General features: G+C 38.5%; 1 protein-coding gene across 4 annotated transcripts in view; it reads left to right on the forward strand.

Moving 5' to 3' along the window:
- Positions 1 to 18,500, forward strand: part of KCTD3 (potassium channel tetramerization domain containing 3) — a 71,823-nt gene that overhangs the window by 18,048 nt on the left and 35,275 nt on the right. For all 4 annotated transcript variants that reach the window (XM_027564437.1, XM_027564436.1, XM_027564438.1 and 1 more), the window contains one exon: positions 11,876 to 12,066. In XM_027564437.1, the coding sequence (XP_027420238.1) occupies positions 11,876 to 12,066 (191 nt within the window). The remainder of the gene's footprint in view (positions 1 to 11,875; positions 12,067 to 18,500) is intronic.

Here is an 18,500-nt window from a genome sequence, read left to right on the forward strand (position 1 = left end):
CCAGGATGTCTGCTGCTGGGTGAGTTACCACACCACTGTGATTGTCCAAGTCATTAAGACTGTTTTGTATAGTTCTATGTATTGCCACCTCTTCTTAATTTCTTCTGCTTCTCTTAGGTCCTTACTGTTTCTGTCCTTTATCACGCCCATCCTTGTATGAAATGTTCTCTGGATACCGCCGGTTTCCTTGAAGAGATCTCTAGTCTTTCCCCTTCTATTGTTTTCCTCTATTTCTTTTCATTGTTCAGTCAAGAAGGCCTTCTCTCTTCTCGCTATTCTCTGTAACTCTGCATTCAGTTGGGTATATCTTTATGTTTCTCCCTTGCCTTTCCCTTCTTTTCTTTCCTTAGTATTTGTAAGCCTCCTCAGACAACCGCTTTGCCTTCTTGCTTTTCTTTCTCTTTGGGATGGCTTTGGTCCTTGCCTCCTATACAGCATTACAAACCTCTGTCCATAGTTCTTTGGGCATTTTGTCTGCATTGTCATGCTTCACTTTTATATTTTTTTTCTTGCTCAGTTTACCACGTTACTTGAATTATTGAAAGAGTATTTGTAGATTATTACCCTTTTGGAATTTATATTCTTCTTTAGATTTTTAAAAATATAATTGTATTTGTTTATTTATCTGGGCTGTGCTGGGTCTTCATTCCTGTCCTTGCTTTTCTCTAACTGTGGTGAGTGCAGGCTGCTCCCTGATTGTGGCACACTGACTTCTCTGTGCCAGTGGCTTCTCTTGTTTCAGAACCCAGGCTCTAGGGTGAGCAAGCTTCAGTGGTTGCAGCCCATGGGCTTACTAGTTGTGGCACAGGGGCTTAATTGCTCCATAGTATGTGAGATCTTCCCAAATCAGGGATCAAATCTATTTCTCCTGCTTTGGCCAGGGGTTCTTTACCACGAAGCCACCAGGGAAGCCCTCCACTTTAGATTTTTAATGCATGTAAAATTTACTTTTTGTATAAGATATTAGATTTAGGAATCTGTTTTCTTCCACATGAGTGGCTAATTATGTTCTGCTTATTACATAAACCATCCTTTCTCATTGAATTTGAAAACCTTCATCTTGCTTTATTTTTATTTTTATATCAGTTCAGTTCAGTCACTCAGTTGTGTACAACTCTTTGCGACCCCATGAATCGCAGCATGCCAGGCCTCTCTGTCCATCACCAACTCCCAGAGTTCACTCAAACTCACGTCCATCAAGTTGGTGATGCTATCCAGCCGTCTCATCCTCTGTCGTCCCCTTTTCCTCCTGCCCCCAATCCCTCCCAGCATCAGGGTCTTTTCCAATGAGTCGACTTTTCGCATGAGGTGGCCAAAGTACTGGAGTTTCAGCTTCAGCATCATTCTCTCCAAAGAAATCCCAGGGCTGATCTCCTTTAGAATGGACTGGTTGGATCTCCTTGCAGTCCAAGGGACTCTCAAGAGTCTTCTCCAACACCACAGTTCAAAAGCATCAATTCTTCGGTGCTCAGCTTTCTTCATAGTCCAACTCTCACATCCATACATGACCACTGGAAAAACCATAGCCTTGACTAGACGGACCTTTGTTGGCAAAGTAATGTCTCTGCTTTTCAATGTGCTATCTAGGTTGGTCATAACTTTTCTTCCAAGGAATAAGCATCTTTTAATTTCATGGCTGCAGTCACCATCTGCAGTGATTTTGGAGCCCCCCAAAATAAAGTCTGACACTGTTTCCACTGTTTCCCCATGTATTTCCCATGAAGTGATGGGACCAGATGCCATGATCTTAGTTTTCTGAATGTTGAGCTTTAAGCCAACTTTTTCACTCTCCTGAAAGAGGAGAGTGAAAGACTTTTATCCAGAGGCTTTTTAGTTCCTCTTCACTTTCTGCCATAAGGGTGTACTTGCATCTAATTTCAAACTTTTCCCCCCGCTATTGTTGGACACTTGGCTATTGATGCTGCTGTGAGCATGGGAGTGCAGAACGTTTCAGGCTAGTGTTTCTGTTTTCTTTGAATATATTCCCAGAATTGAAATTGCATTATCATAGGGTAGATTTGTACTTAATTTTTTTGAGCAAACACCATATTGTTTTCCATAGTGGCTATACCAATTTACAGTCCCTCTAACAGTGACAGAGTTTCCCTTTTCTCTACATCCACACCAGCATTTATTGTCGTTTTTTCAGAATTTTTATTTTGTTTTGAAATATAGCTAATTGACAATGTTGTGATAGTTTCACACGAACAGCAAAGAGATTCAGCCACACATACATGTATCCATCTCTTGTCTTTTCATGATGGCCATTGCAACAGGTATGAAGTGATACCTTACTGTGGTTTTAATTTGCATTTCCCTATTGACAGTTGATGCAGAGGATCTTTTCTTGTACATTGGCTGTTTGTATATCTTCTTTGGGAAAATGTCTATTCAAGTCTTTGGCCCATTTTTTAGTTGGATTATTTGGTTTTTTGCTGTTGAGTTGTTTGAGTTCTTTATGTATTTGCATATTGACACCTTATCAGACATATGGTTTGCAAATATTTTTTCCTATTCCATTGGTTGCTTTTTTCACTTTGATAGTTTTCTTTTTCTGTGCAGTTGCTTTTTAGTGCGATGTGGTCCCATTTGTTTATTTCTGATTTTATGTGCTTTATGTGTGATTTTGAAAACAATCATTACCACGACTCATGTCAAGGAGCTTTTTCCCTATGTTTTCTTCTAGGAGCCTCATGGTTTTAGGTCTTCAATCAATTTTGAGTTTATTTTTATGAGTAGTATAAAGTGAAAGTGAAAGTGTTAGTCACTTAGTTGTGTCCGACTTTTTGTGACCCCATGAACTGTAGCCTGCCAGGCTTCTCTGTCCATGGGATTTCCTAGGCAAGAATACTGGAGTGGTTTACCATTCCCTTCTCCAGAGGAACTTCCTGACCTGTGGATTGAACCTGCATCACTTACATTGCAGATTCTATACTATCTGAGCCACTAGGGAAGCCAATAAGGGTCAAATTTAATTCTTTGCTGTTTAAATATCCAATTTTCCAGGTACCATTTATTGAAGAAGCTCCCTTTTCTTTTTTTTTTTTTCCCTTTTCTTCATTTAGTATTCTTGGCTACCTTATCAAACATTAGTTGACTATATATGCTTGGACTTATTTCTGGGCTTTTAAACCTGTTCCATAGGCCTATTTGTGTGTGGATCTTCTTAATCATTCCTTTCAGTAGCTGGTGAGAATTTGAAATAGGAGATTGGAGGATTTTTGTGTGTTGTGTTAGATGGAAGAGAAATAAGATGAAATATTCTTATGTGTTAAAGAGAAAAACTTGCGTATGTGTTTGGCTTCATAATTTAACCTTTGAGAGGTAGAATCAGCTTCCTTTCTATTTAGCCTGGTAGTGAGGTGTTGGAAAGAAAACAGTGAAAGTTATATTCAGAAAAGTCCAGTAGAAAACAAGCAATGAGGGATTTTGTGCTGATACATAGTGTTAAAAAAAAAAAAAAAGAACTTAGGCAACACATGTTGCCTAACACATGTAGCTCCTCCACCTGGACCTTTAGGAAAGAATCATTGTGTGCTTGTATTTCTGCCTTCCTGTGGTACCCTCCCCAAACCACATTTATGTTTTTAATTGCAGAGTCTCCTTACCAACCTCTAGAACCCTTTTTCTGTCTGGAGTCCATCTCTTGAAGAAAAATAGGCAAAGGGAAATCTGACTGAGTCTGGTTTGGCAAAACATTTCAGCACTGAGCAGAAATTATGTATTTGGGAGTTGGAAAAGGAATGGGGAGATGTGGGAAGAAGGGAGAGCTCTTCAAAATAAGATGACTCAACTCTAGAGGCTCCTGATTAGAAAATATTGGGAAAACATCCAGTTCCATAAAAATAGCTTCTGAATATTGAGAAATGAATTGGACTTTCCAGTTAGGAACTTATTCAGCTGTTATTTTATGCCAGGCATATAACCCTGAAGTCTCTTGTATACATGTTCTCATTTAATTATCACAACAACCCGTGGCATGAATCTCATCATCCCTATTTTACTAATGAAGAAACCAAGTTGGAGAAATTCCCTAGGTCATCCTGGGGAAAGAAATGACAGAATTCTCAACTCTCTCCATCCCAGTGCTTCTCATGTCCCGGGCACATAGTAGATTCCTGAGAATGCATCAGAATAAACACCATGTTCCTGGTCTCTGGTATAAGTGAGTAGTGTTAGTTTTGACAACATTAGCAATTCTTTGATTCAGTGGGACAGGCAGTGGGCTGGGCTCAGTCTGAGAGCTACCCCTCCTCACTTTGGTTTCTCCTCCTAAGGGAGTTGAGTGCTGTGGAAGCAACTAGCAAATTAACTGAACAACGAAGTTTTGGCTCAGGAGAAGTATAAAATGAAAATAATGTAGGTGCCTTGGTGTATTAGTTTCTTCCTGCTGCTATAACAAATTACCATACATTTAGTATGAAAAAACAATACAGTTTTTCATCACTCGGTTCTGGAGTTCAGAAAACTCCAAATTGGATCTTGCTGAGCTAAAGTCAAGATATTGGCAGGTCTGTGTTCCTTCTGGAGGCTCCAGCAAGTTTCTTTGTCCTTCCCAACTTCTAAAGGCCATCTGAGGCCTTTAATCGCGTTTCCTTTTTTACATTTCAAAACCAGCAGCGCAGCATCTTCAGATCTCTTCCTTGTCCCCCACTCGTCTACCTCTGCTTATGAGGACCTTGGTATTACATTCTAGGCACCTGGGTAGTCCGTCCATCTCTTTAACTTAATCACATCTGCAAAGCCCCTTTGCCATGTAAGATAACACTTTTACCGTTTTCAGGAATTTCGACGAGGACGTGTTTGGGGAGCCATTATTCTGCCTACCACACTTGGTGAGGAGTTTCATAGTTCAGATAGAAAGGACAGACGTCAACTTGGAGGCAAATATTACTCTTCCAGTGTGGATTTTAGTTGCTATAAGGCTCCTATCGAGATAGGAAAGAAAGTGAAAGTGAAGTCGCTCAGTCGTGTCCAACTGTTTGCGACCCCATGGACTGTAGCCTAATGGACTCCTCAGTCCATGGAATTTTCCAGGCAAGAATCCTGGAGTGGGTAGCCATTCCCTTCTCCAAGGGATCTTCCCATCCCAGGGATCACCGAGGTCTCCCACGTTGCAGGCAGACACGTTACCATCTGAGCCACCTGGGAAGCCATCGAGGCAGGACTTTTATAAGTTTTAAACTGGAGTATACAGTTGATTTACAATGTTGTGTTAGATTTAGGTGTATAGCAAAGTGATTCAATCATAAATATACATATATCCATTCTTTTTTAGATTCTTTTCACATGTAGGTCTTTGCAGAATATTGAGTAGATTTCCCTGTGCTTTACAGTAGATCCTTGTTAATTATCTATTTTATATGTAGCAGTGTGAGTATGTTAAACTCCTAATTTATCTCTGCACCCTGCATTTCCCCTTTGGTAACCATGAGTTTGTTTTCAAAGTCTGTGAGTCTGTTTCTGTTTTGTAATGAGTTTGTATCTTTTTTAAAAAATTATATATATGTGATATATGATATTTGTCTTTGTTTTACTTCAGTTAGTATGATTATCTCTAGGTACGTCTGTGTTGCTGCTACTGGCCTTATTTCATTTTTTTTTAATGCCCGAGTAATACTCCATTCTATATATGTACCACATCTGCTGCAAATGAACACTGAAGTGCATACATGTTTTCAAAGTATGGTTTTCTTCAGATACATGCCCAGACATGGAATTCCTGAATGCTATGGTAGTACTACATTTAGGTTTTCAAGGAATCTTCATACTGTTCTCTGTATGATATACCAATTTATATTCCCACCAACAAATGTAGGAGAGTTCCCTTTTTTCCACATCTTCTCCAGCATTTATTGTTTGTAGATTTTTTGCTGATGGCTATTCTGACTAGTGTGAGGTGATAACTCATTGTAGTTTTTGCATTTTTCTAGTAATTAATGATGTTGAGCCTCTTTTCACGGGTCTCTTGGTCATCTGTGTGTCTCTTTGGAGAAATGTTTGTTTAGACCACCCACCCATTTTTTGATTGCCTTTTTTTTTTTTTTAATATTGAGCTACATGAGTTGTTTGTATATTTGGAGATTAATCCCTTATCAATGTCTTTGTTTGCATATAGTCTCCCATTCTGTGGGGTTTTTTGTTTTGTGGATGGTTTCCATTGCTGTGCAAAAGCTTTTAAGTTTAATTTGGCTTCCCTGTGGCTCAGATGGTGTAAAATCTGCCTGAAATGCTGCAAACTCTGGTTCTATACCTGGGTCGGGAAGATCTGCTGGAGAAGGAAATGTCAAACCATCCCAGTATTCTTTCCTAGAGAATTCCATGGATAGAGAAGCCTGGCAGGCTGCAGTCCTTGGGGTCCCAAAGAGTAGGACATGACTGAGCAACTAACACACACAGACAGGTCCCATGTATTGCTTTTTAATTGCTGTAGGAGGTGATTCAAAAAAGATCTTGCTGCAATGCATATCACAGTATACTGCCTATGTTTTCATCTAAGACTTTCATAGGATCTGGTCTTACATTTAGGTTTTTAATCCATTTTGAGTTTATTTTTTATAATTTTATGTATTTATTTCTGACCGTGATGGGTCTTCGTTGCTGCACAGACTTTTCTCTAGTTGCTGCAAGTGGGGTCTGCTCTCTAGCTTCAGTGCACAGGCTTCTCACTGTGGTGGCATCTCTTTGTTGCAGAGTATAGTCTACAGGGCATGTGGGCTTCAGTAGTTGTAGCATATGGACTCAGTAGTAGTTGTAGCTCCCGGGCTCTAGAGCACAGGCTCAACAGTTGGGACACATAGACTAAGTTGTTCTGCGCCATGTGGGATCTTCCCAGATCAAGGATCAAATCTGTGTCTCCTGCATTGGCAGGCAGATTCTTTACCAGTAAGCCACCAAGGAAGCCCAATCCATTTTGAGTTTGTGTGTGATATTAGAAAATGTTCTAATTTCATTCTATTGTAGGTAACTGTCTAGTTTTCCCAGCACCATTTATTAAAGAGACTGTCTTTTCTCCCTGACCATCACCAACTCCTGGAGCTTGTTCAAACTCACATCCATCTAGTCGGTGATGCCATCCAACCATCTCATCCTCTGTCGTCCCCTTCTCCTCTCGCCTTCAATCTTTCCCAGCATCAGGGTCTTTTCCAAGGAGTCAGTTCTTCATATCAGGTGGCCAAAGTATTGGAGTTTCAGCTTCAACATCAGTCCTTCCAATGAATATTCAGGACTGATTTCTTTTAGGATTGCCTGGTTTGATCTCCTTGCAGTCCAAGGGACTCTCAAGAGTCTTCTTCAACACCACAGTTCAAAAGCATCAATTCTTTGGTGCTCAGCTTTCTTTATACTCCAACTCTCACATCCATACATGACTACTGGAAAAACCATAGCTTTGACCAGACGGATCTTTGTTGGCAAAGTGATATCTCTGCTTTTTAATATTCTGTCTAGGTTGGTCATAACTTTTCTTCCAAGGAGCAAGTGTCTTTTGATTTCATGGCTGCAGTCATCATCTGCAGTGATTCTGGAACCCCCAAAAATAAAGTCTGTCACTATTTCCATTGTTTCCCCATTTATTTGCCATGAAGTGATGGGACTGGATGACATGATCTTAGTTTTTTCAATGTTGAGTTTTAAGCGAACTTTTTCACTCTCCTCTTTCACTTTCATCAAGGAGCTCTTTAGTTCTTCACTTTCTACCATAACGGTGGTATCATCTGTGTATCTGACATATTTTTATTTCCCCTGGCAATCTTGATTCCAGCTTGTGCTTCATCCAGCCCTGCGTTTCTCTTGATGTACTCTGCATATAAGTTAAATAAGCAGGGTGACAATATACAGCCTTGACATGCTCCTTTCCTAATTTGGAACCAGTCTCTTGTTTCATGTCTGGTTCTAATTGTTCCGTCTTGACTTGCATACAGATTTCTCAGCAGGCAGTTAAGGTGGTCTGGTATTCCTATCTCTCTAAGAATTTTCCACAGTTTTTTGTGATCCACACAGTCAAAGGCTTTGGCATAGTCAATAAAGCAGAAGTAGGTGTTTTTCTGGAACTCTCTTGCATTTTTGATGATCCAGCAGATGTTGGCAATTTGATCTCTGGTTCCTCTGCCTTTTCTAAATCCAGCTAGAACATCTGGAAGTTCATGGTTCACGGACTGTTGAAGCCTGGCTTCATCATTCGTGATACTGCTTTGTAATTTTCTTTTTGTGTGTTACTTTTGTCTGGTTTTAGTATTAGGGTGATGGTGGCCCCATAGAATGTGTTTGTGAGTGCTCCTTTCTCTGCAGTTTGTGGGAATGATTTTAGACAGATTGGTAATAACGTAATAACTTTTCTGTAAATGTTTGATAGAATTTACCTGTGAAGCCAGCTGGTCCTGGACTTTTATTTGTTGGAAGTTTTTAAATTTCAGTTTCAGTGTTTGTGATCGGTCTGTTCATACTTTTCACTTCTTTCTGGTTTAGCCTTGGAAGGTGGTGCCTTTCTAAGAACTTAACATTTCTTCTAGTTTTATGGGTATATAGTTGCTTCTAGTAGTCCATTATCCTTTGTAATTTCTGTGCTGATCCTTGTAATATTTTCATTTCTCATTTTATCCATTTGAGTTCTCTTTTTTGCTTGAGGAGTCTGGCTAAAGGTTTATCAATTTTATCTTCTCAAAGATTCAGCTTTTAGTTTCATTGATCTTTTCTATTGTTTTGTCTCTGTTTCATTCATTTCTGCTGATATTTATGATTTCTTTTCTTCCAGTAAGTTTGGGTTTTGTTTTCTTCTTTCTTGAGTTGTTTAGGTGTAAGGTTATGGTGTGTATTTGAGATTTTTCTTGTTTTCTGAGGTAAGATTGTATTGCTGTAAGCTTCTCTCTCAAAAGTGCTTTTGTGTGTCCTGTAGGGTTCAGATTGTTGTGTTTTTGTTATCATTCGTTTCTAGGTACGTTTTGATTTCCTCTTTGATTTCTTCAGTGATCCATTTAGCCTCTCTTTTTTTTTTAACAGCTTTTTGTTTGTAATTAATTTCTAATCTCATAACATTGGTCAAAATGATGCTTGATAGGATTTAAATTTCCTTAAATTTACCAAAGCTTTCTTTATGGCCTGCTTGTGATCTGTCGTGGAGAATCTTCTATGTGCACTTGAGAAAAATGTATATTCTGCTGCTTTTGGATGGAATGTTCTATAAATATCTTTTAAAGAACATCTAGTCTGATGATGTAATGTGTCATGTAAGACCTGTGTTTCCTTATTAATTTTCTGTCTGATGACCTGTCCATTGATACAGTTGGGGTGGTAAAGTTTTCTTATTACTGTGTTACTGTTAATTTCTCCTTTCCTGGCTGTTAACATTTGCTTTATTTATTGAGTTGCTCCTATGTTGGGTGCCTATATATTTACACTTGTATCTTCTTGGTTTGATCCTTTGTTCATTATGTAGTGTCCTTCTTTGTCTCTTGTAACAGTCTTTATTTTAGTCTATTTTGTCTGATATGAGTATTACTAATGCAGCTTTCTTTTGATTGCCATTTTCATTGAAAACCCTTTTCCATTTCACTTTCAATCTGTTTGTGTCCCTGGATACGAAATGGAACTCTTATAAACAGCACACATATATATAGGTCTTTTTTTTTTAGTCCATTCTGGCAGTCTGTGCCATTTGTTTGAAGCATTTAGTCCATTTACATTTAAGGTAATTATCTGTACATATGTTTTTATTGGGCTTTCCTAGTGGCTCAGTGATAAAGAATCTGCCTGCCAGTGCAGAAGACATGGGTACAATCCCTGGATCAGGAAGATACCCTGGACGAGGAAATGGCAACTCACTCCAGAATTCCTGCCTGGGAAATCTAATGGACAGAGGAGCCTAGCAGGCTATAGGCCATATGGTCGCTAAACATTCGGACACGACTTAGTGTCTAATAACATGTTAGACAATAATAATATGCTCTTATTGTCATTTTAGACTCTTATGTTCTTTTGACATATTTATCAATTTTCATACAATATGGTTAAAGTATATTTACAGCAAGTTTCAAAAATTTGAGAGCATATAGCCTCCACTATATCTTTCATGATCTTAATTTGAAAGTTAACCATATTCTTGGCACAGCTGTCACGATTTCAGAGTGTTGTTTCATTATGCAGGAATAAAGAGGTGGGTTGTTGGAATATCAGAGCTTGTTCTGTGTTTCTACACATTTAAAATTGTATATTTACGTGTATGGAAAAATGTAAAGCAAATATTGCTTATTCTTTGTAGTTAATTTTAACTTAAGTAGTAAATGCACATACCTCATTGAGTTAAATTATGTAATTGTTATAATCACTCTCAAATGTGCTGTCCTGATTCTTTTACTGTTGTCATCTTTTTGTTTTACAGTACCCTAATTTCTCTAGAGAAAAATGACTTAGAAGTAGTTTTTGTAAAAGATTAGATCATATTTCGTTTTATTGTTTTATTAGTGGTCATGAGATTACACCATTCCCCTCATTAAATCAGTGCAGCCTCCCTTTTTTGAAGGTGAGCCTAGTGCCTAGTGTGCTGCATGCACATGTTGGCATATTGTCTTTATTCTTGAAGTGCTGGCAGTGCCTGCTTTGTGTCCAGTCTGCCAGTCCTTAAGAGCATCTAGGTTTAATTTCTCAGTGTTTTGTCAGTATTTAGGGCTTATTGGATAATTATTTTGAATTTTGTATTTTGACACATGAATCCCACCTAGTGGCTGAAGTGGGTAATTACAGACCATATATTGCCTAGGAAAACCATGTGAGATTTTTCTATATATTGCCTTTAAGTTTAAGGAAATCATTAATTCTTAGAATTAATAAGAAGGTTGAATTGCATATTTTTGTGGATTATAGCTGTATTTTGCATACGTTTTAAACAAAAATAAAGCTAAATGTTTTTATATAGGTTGTTGGTCATCATTTATGAATACTTGTTTGATTTTTGTGGTTTTATATCAGGTAGTAGTGTTTAAAGGAGCACATACTCATATTTATTGTCTTTGGGTAAGGCAAAGAGATTCTTTACAATTTTGTTTCTGTCACTTGTTTTGTGTAACTTTAAAAATAAATATTCCATCATTAAAGTTCAGGTCGTTTATTGTCATGATTGCTTAACTGTGTAGTTTTTAAATGTTTGAAGGCTTAAAGTGTAACCCTACAAAATAATGCGTGTCTGAAAGACTTCAATTCATTTAGGACAGAAAAAGTTATTAAAAATTTACACATATGTTTATCAACAATTATATATTAAAGCATTTTTATTCAGTCAACTAAATCTAAATCATGATAAGACACCTTTACTTATGGATAAGGAGTAGGCTCATGAGATTTTTTTTCATTTTGTGTGAAACCTTTAAAATCCAGTCCTCAGTGAGTGGTTCCCAAAGGTCATATTTCATTCATTTGATTATGCCAAGCTATCACATACCAGATCACTCCTTTATCTTTGTTTGTCATAATAAACTATCATCTGAAGTATCAAGAAATGATTCTCAGTTAATCATAATAACTTAATAACTGATTAGTAACTGATAGGGATATTAATTCTCCTGAAACTGATTTTTGTTGACTTTCTGTTTGCAAATAATGACAAAGTACCACTTTTTTGTGTAAAATGTAAAAAGATACTACCGGGTTTTTTTTTTTTTTTTAAGTTTTTAAGTCTTTATAGTTTGGAGAACTTTGCTAAATTATTCTTTGGAGGAGTATAGACCTTTAGTCCCTTTTTAAAGAGTCTGGTTTATGTGTATTTTATTTTTTAGTAAATACATAGATAAATAGCTGTGATTAAATTTATTTTGGTACATTCATTCCTGTTCTCTTTGCTAAGTACTGCTGAGTCTTATTTATGTTGTCTGTTTATATTCAACAGAATCAAAGAATCATCAGGATGGCAACAAGTGTTTACAAGCCCATATTTGGATTGGACTATTGAACGAGTAGCTTTAAATGCAAAAGTGGTCGGGGGTCCACACGGAGACAAGGACAAAATGGTGGCTGTTGCCTCAGAGAGTAGCATCATCTTATGGAGCGTCCAAGATGGAGGAAGTGGAAGCGAAATCGGTAGGGAAAGTTGTTTATGCTGTTGCTTGTGATATTCTGAACTTTAAGAGGGATTGCCCATAAATACCGAAATTAACTTGGACTAGTTATTAGTTAGCTAGAGCTAGTGCGTCTTCTGTTCGGTGTCCAGTAACAGTAAGACTGCTCAGTGTGAGAGGAATGGTCTGGTAAAGAGGCACAAACCGACTTGACTGCTCTGTAAGAATGTGCCCTTCCTGAATCCTGTTTAGTGGTGGCTGCACTCTCTCCACCTCTTTCATAGCACTGGGCTGAAGGTGGGGTAAATAACTTCCTTAGTCCTCCCCACTTGTTGCTTCTAGACCCGAAGTTCTCAAGCTTTTCAATCTCCTCTAAATCTACTTTACTTTCTTAGGTCATTCAGGACCGTTAATTGTTTTTGTTTGTATAGGTTATATCTATTGCTATTTACCATAATAGGAGTTAATACTGCAATTCTGATAACTTAATTTAAAAAATAACGATAAAAACCCATTACACAGTAACGTGAATAATTTTAGTAAAAAATAACTATCTCCAAAATGGGAAGAGTAGCAATGGTGTACCGTTTTATAAACCTCCTTTTCGTTTAATTGAATTCTGATACCTATTTCTGCCTTCAGTCTCCTGTGTGTGATTTGTTATTCTGGTTGAACTTGGTGAAGAGTTTGGCCTCACACAGATATATAGTTGGAAAAAACATTTTTGTATAGTCTTTTTAATATTATTTGCTCCTGTCCCCAAATTTTGAAATCATATTGATGAATTCTGTTCATATAGATCATACTGTGTTAAATTAAAATCAGTCTGTTTTGTACTTTGAATGGGTCTTTTTGTCCTTATATAATTTTGTATAACATCATACATTGGTCATTTGTGAAGTGTTGGTTTACTGAGTCATGTAAAATCTTCGAAATGTTGATACCTTTGATTGTAAACCACTGATCACATCTATGAACTCCAGAATATTAGGAAGTTTTCATACTTACCGTGGCAGAAAACATTTTCCAGATTCCTGATATTCACTTGAAGCATTGAGCTTGTGTCACTGAAATAACAGATTTGCTCAGTTCCACTTTTTGGGGGAAGTCTACCAGATACCCAAAACTGAATTACATAGTTGTAAGTCATCTGTCCAGTGAAAATGGTCCTGTGTGAAAGGAGCAGCTGGTTTCCTCTCAGCCCTAGCAGTTGGGAAGGTGCTTCTCGACACAGAGAGGACTCAGTCACACAGAACGTTAAGAAGACATACCCTCAAAATTGAGACTCAGTCAGTAAAAATTCTTACGCCGATTGCTTCATCTAGGGAATTCTTAAGTTAAACTGTTTTCTTTCCTTGAAAATGTGGCGGAGAAGAATTTAGTCATTACCAGGATAGTTTACTGGCACTCCTCTGATTCATGCTAAGGTGTATGCTGTTTTTACCCAACATTGCTTTGCATCATTAGTGCAAAGATCAACACAGGTGTTCTAGGATAAAGCATGAGATTTGTAAGTTTTCAACACTTTGGATATTCCAATGCCATGTGTATTTGTAATAAAATGTTCATGTAAAAGATCTTTAATGACTGGTTGAGGCTGATACTAGAGGAAGAGAAACAGGACACGAGATGCAGCTACATCTGTGTATTTGTAAGACAAAAATGCAGTTGTGCAGACAAAGTACTGTCTGCGCCAGTCTGATTTGAGACTAATTTGAGGATTTACTGTGTCATTGAAAAGGGCCAGCATTGTGGTTTCCTTTATTGACGTTCATCTCGCAGGCATTCAGCATCGCCGTCTGTGCGGGCTTTCCTAGTCTCCCAGCGATGGTGTGCCCTCCTCTCGCTAGAGCAGTGCCGTACCTTACCCAGGAGGATGGTTCAGTGACTTTTTCGTTTCTAGTTTGAAATTCTGTAACAGATTACCGCTTTTCAAAAGTTTTTCCTATCTTCATTTAAAATACTTCTTTAAACTCTCAAGTGTTTGGTCTGATAGAACCCACAACTGGCTTTATAATACTGTTCAAAAAGGTTTTGTTGCTTAGGCACAATAAGGCAAGTTGTTAACATCTATAAATTGGGGGGAAAGTTGTTATTTCAAATTTTTATATGCAGTTTTGTCCAGTTTCTTGAGAGTCTTTCTTTCCATGAATCAAAGAAATCTGCTAGGTCATATTTATCTTTGTCAGCTCTGTTGGATTTACATGAATTGAGCAGGCAAGTTAAGTAAGTACAATAAAAATGTATTAAAAATAAATTTGTTTCAGAATAAAGTATTTAACAGTTGTAGGTAAAATTTAAAAATGTAGAAAGATTTTTATAACATTTTAAAAACTAACATTGCAGAATAGCAAAGTGTACCTTTTCCTTGTGTTTCTTTGTGGGCTCAAGGAAAACTTGTATTCTAAAATAATTACAGCAGTTATAACTGAAGACGGCTACTAAAGATAGTGGAAGTATTTAGGCCAAATTAAGTTAGTCTTGGGAAACTTGGTTGTACCCCCAGCCTGCCACCACAAACCATTCTAGAGAACAGAAGAATGCATGGGCAGGTGCTGTTGTCTCAGTGTGACCTCACGTCATGTAGCCTCTGTGAAACTCCTTGTCTGTACATTCTTGAGAGAATGAGAGGTTTTTATTTTTAAAGGCAGTGAAAATAGTCTTGACTTGAGACTTCCGAGGGTTTCCACAGCCCCATGAGGATTCCCAGACCATGCTTGGGGAGTCGTTATTCTAGACCGTGTCTCTTCCCTCCTCTCTCGGTGCCCCATCCTCCCATCCCCCCACTGCCGCACCTGCCCAGATTTCGAATTTCATTCCATCTGGACTTACACTTGCTGTAGTGCTCTGCTGCCTTTGGATTACTCCCCTTCATTCCTTTGAGATTACTAACTTGAATTTTCTAACTCAAAAATTCTTTAACTCCCCTGGGATCTTGACTCATTGCTTCCCATGCCATCAGGCTTGGATTCCGTGTTTACGATCTGTCCGTTTGCCTTACCTCCCTGAAGAAACCACAGCCCAGGCCAAATCGGCATTTCTCTCCTGAATAGCCAAGTGTAGTGCAGAGAAAGAAATGTGTGCACACCCACAACAGTAGTCTTAACTTGTGACCTCTCTGGTGGACTTTTAAAGGCTTCCCAGAAATCCTACCACATTATCCTTATCTGGTCTTGTTCCTATGTCTTCCTCGTCTCCTCTTCATGATTTGAAGTTGCTCTAATCATGTTCCTAAGCACTGTCTGCAGCTACTCCTGTTAGTGCTGCCCATGGGTCTGCACTCCGCTAAAGCCTAGGATCTAGTTCATAGTCTTCATCTGATTAGAACTGGCATTGATAACAGTTGATTACTCTTTTCCTTTTGAAGACTTTCTTCCTTTGGCTTCTAGAGGACTTCATTGATTTTTATCCTCGCTCTTTGTTTTTTCTCAGTTCCTTTTGATAGTTCTTTTGATAGTTCTTCCTTATTTGCCAAATTTCAAAATGTTGGCATGCCCCAGGGTTTAGTCTTTGGGCTTCATTCCTCTATATCTATGTCTGTTCCTCAAGATATTCCCAGGTTCAGTGATTTGCTAGAAGGACTCAGAGGACTCAGCACATAGATACTTGGAGCCATGGTGTCTTACAGTGAAAGCATGCAGAACAGAATTGACAAAAGACCCATGGTGGCATCTGGGAGAAGTTCAGTGGAAACCAGGGACAAGCTTTCAGGAGTTCCCTTCCAATGGTATTTGCTTAAAAATCCCCCTAGCAGTGAATTGTGACTAACTTGTGAGATGTCTCAGGGAAGTTCGTTAGAGACTTGGTACCCAAGTTTATTACTAGAGGCTAGTCACTGAAGTACCCTCTGCCTAGCCTGTACCAAGACTCCAGATTCTTGAAAGGAAAGCAGATGTTCAGCAGAAACCCCACTGTTTACACAGTTGTTTAGGCTTTTTGTCAGCATGGATTAGATTTCTTTTGTCTGTAATTTCATGTGAGTGAAATTATGTAGTATGTCTTCTTTTGTGCTGGCTTCTTTCATTCAGCATAATGCTTTTGAGAGTCATCCATGTTGTTGAGTGTTTTAGTGGTGCATCCTTTTTTATTGCTGCATAGTATTCCATTGAATTGATATGCCAGAATTTGTTTATCTATTCATCTGTTGATAGACATTTGGTTTACTTTCAATTTGGGGATGCTAAGAATAAAGCTACCATAAACATTTAAGTAGAACTTTTTTTTTATGGACATTTTATAAATTAAATATCTAGGTGTGGAATTTCTGGGATGTAGGAAAAGTGTATGCTTAATGTTATGAGAAAATGTACAAGTGTCTTGCACGTGGTTAAATAATTTTACATTTGTATAGCAGTATATGAGAGTTCTGGTGCTCCATACCCTTTCCAACACTTTTTTATTATCTTAATTTGAGCCATTCTAGTGGACATACAGTGATTTTAATGTTGGGTTTAATTGTATTTCCCTAAAGACTAATGGTATTAAACATCTTTTTGTGTCTTTATTGACCATTTGTACTATTTCTTTTGAGACATGTCTTTTAAAAATCATTACCCTGTTTTTATGAGATTGTCATCCTCTTACTGATTTGCCATAGATTAGGTTACATAGATCTAATCTAATCTGTACGTAGATTGGATTAGTGGTTTGCAACCAGGGATAATGTCCATCCGGGCCTGTGGGAATGTCTGGAGACATTTTTGGTTGACACCATTGAGGGAGGCTTCTGTCTTCCTCCCCCACTTCCCCTCACCCATTTCTCTTTCCCTATTATCCCTCCCTCATTCCCTCTTCTCTCTTCCTCTTTTTGAGATTTAGTTTCATGTTAGGCTACTTTATATTTGCCTAGAGACCATTGGGCTTCCCTGGTGGCTCAGACGGTAAAATGTCTGCCTGCAACGCGGGAGACCCAGGTTCGATCCCTGGGTGGGGAAGATCCCCTGGAGAAGGAAATGGCAATCCACTCCAGTACTCTTGCCTGGAAAATCCCATGGACAGAGGAGCCTGATAGGCTACAGTCCATGGGGTCGCAAAGAGTCGGACAGGACTGAGCGACTTCACTTCACTTCAGAGACCATTGGAGCACTAGTTTTTTTCCAGTTTCTTTTCTCCCCATCCTTCAGTTTAGATCAATATCTTACTGTCTTTTTCCATTTTACTGTGGTATTCATTTAGTCTGTAGTGAAGCCCATATGATAAGTTTTTTATTTGAAATGTTGGCCTTTTCAGCTCTAAGATTGCCTTTTAAAATTTTTATTTTAGTTTGTTTTCTGCTGAGATTTTTCTAGTCTGTTCACTCACTATATCTTGTTTTTTAAACTCAACATATTCATTATAGCTGTTTTACTAGTTTTTGTCTGCTAAATCTATTATCTGAATCATCTGATTTATTTTAAGTTACATTTTCCTGCTTTTTCGCATGTCTAGGAACTTGTGACATATGTTGGGCATTGCATGATCCGTTATGTAGGGAGTATGGATTAATAGTGCTGTCTTCTTTTAAGAGACTTCCCTGGTGGCTCAGATGGTAAAGCGTCCGCCTACAGTGCAGGAGACCCAGGTTCAATCCCTGGGTGGGGAAGATCCTCTGGGGAAGGAAATGGCAACCCACTCCAGTACTCTTGCCTGGAAAATCCCATGAACAGAGAAGTATGGTAGGCTACAGCCCATGGGGTCGCAAAGAGTCAGACTGGACTGAGCGACTTCACTTCACTTCACAGACCATTGGAGCACTAGTTTTTTCCAGTTTCTTTTCTCCCCATCCTTCAGTTTAGATCAGTATCTTACTGTCTCAATAGTGCTGTCTTCTTTTAAGATGTGAGTTTTGTTCCAGCAGGCAGTTAAATTACCAGAGGATGTTTATTCTGCTAGGCTTGTTGTTTGTTTGCTTTAGTCTTTCTCAGCTTTATATTTTATTTTAGGGCATGGCTTCTACTCAGGGTGTGTTAAGTATTGTCATTTTGGAATCTTAACAGAATGCCTGAAGAGTGAGACTCTTCACATGTACTGAGCTGGAACTATTGAATTCCCCCGCAAATAACCTCTGCTGTCTCCACTCAGCTCCCAGGCCTGCTGCAGCCCCTCGTTTTTATTCCTTGTGGATTCTTAGGCCAGTCCAGTGCAGCCTGGCCTCAGCCAAGGCATAGGGAAACCCCTCTAAAATTCTGTGCTATCCCCACACCCACCATGGCGCGTTTCCCTTCTTTCTTATATCTTATTCATAAATTCTAGCTTCCTCAACAGCTCTGGCCTCTGATTTCAGCTTTTTCAGTTGAGAAAAACCGTCATTTGGTTTTCCCTTGAGTTTCACTTCCCTGTTGTCAGGAAGGCTTATACAGAAAGCCAGTTTGATCATGGGGCTTATCTTGTGTATTTACTGGCTTTCAAGTCTCCTGCTGCCTGTTGGCCAGTGTCTAAAAACAGTTGTCTCATGTATTTTGGCCAGTCTTTTGTTAT

The sequence above is a fragment of the Bos indicus x Bos taurus genome, chromosome 16, assembly GCF_003369695.1.
Source record: "Bos indicus x Bos taurus breed Angus x Brahman F1 hybrid chromosome 16, Bos_hybrid_MaternalHap_v2.0, whole genome shotgun sequence".
Lineage (NCBI taxonomy): Eukaryota > Metazoa > Chordata > Mammalia > Artiodactyla > Bovidae > Bos > Bos indicus x Bos taurus.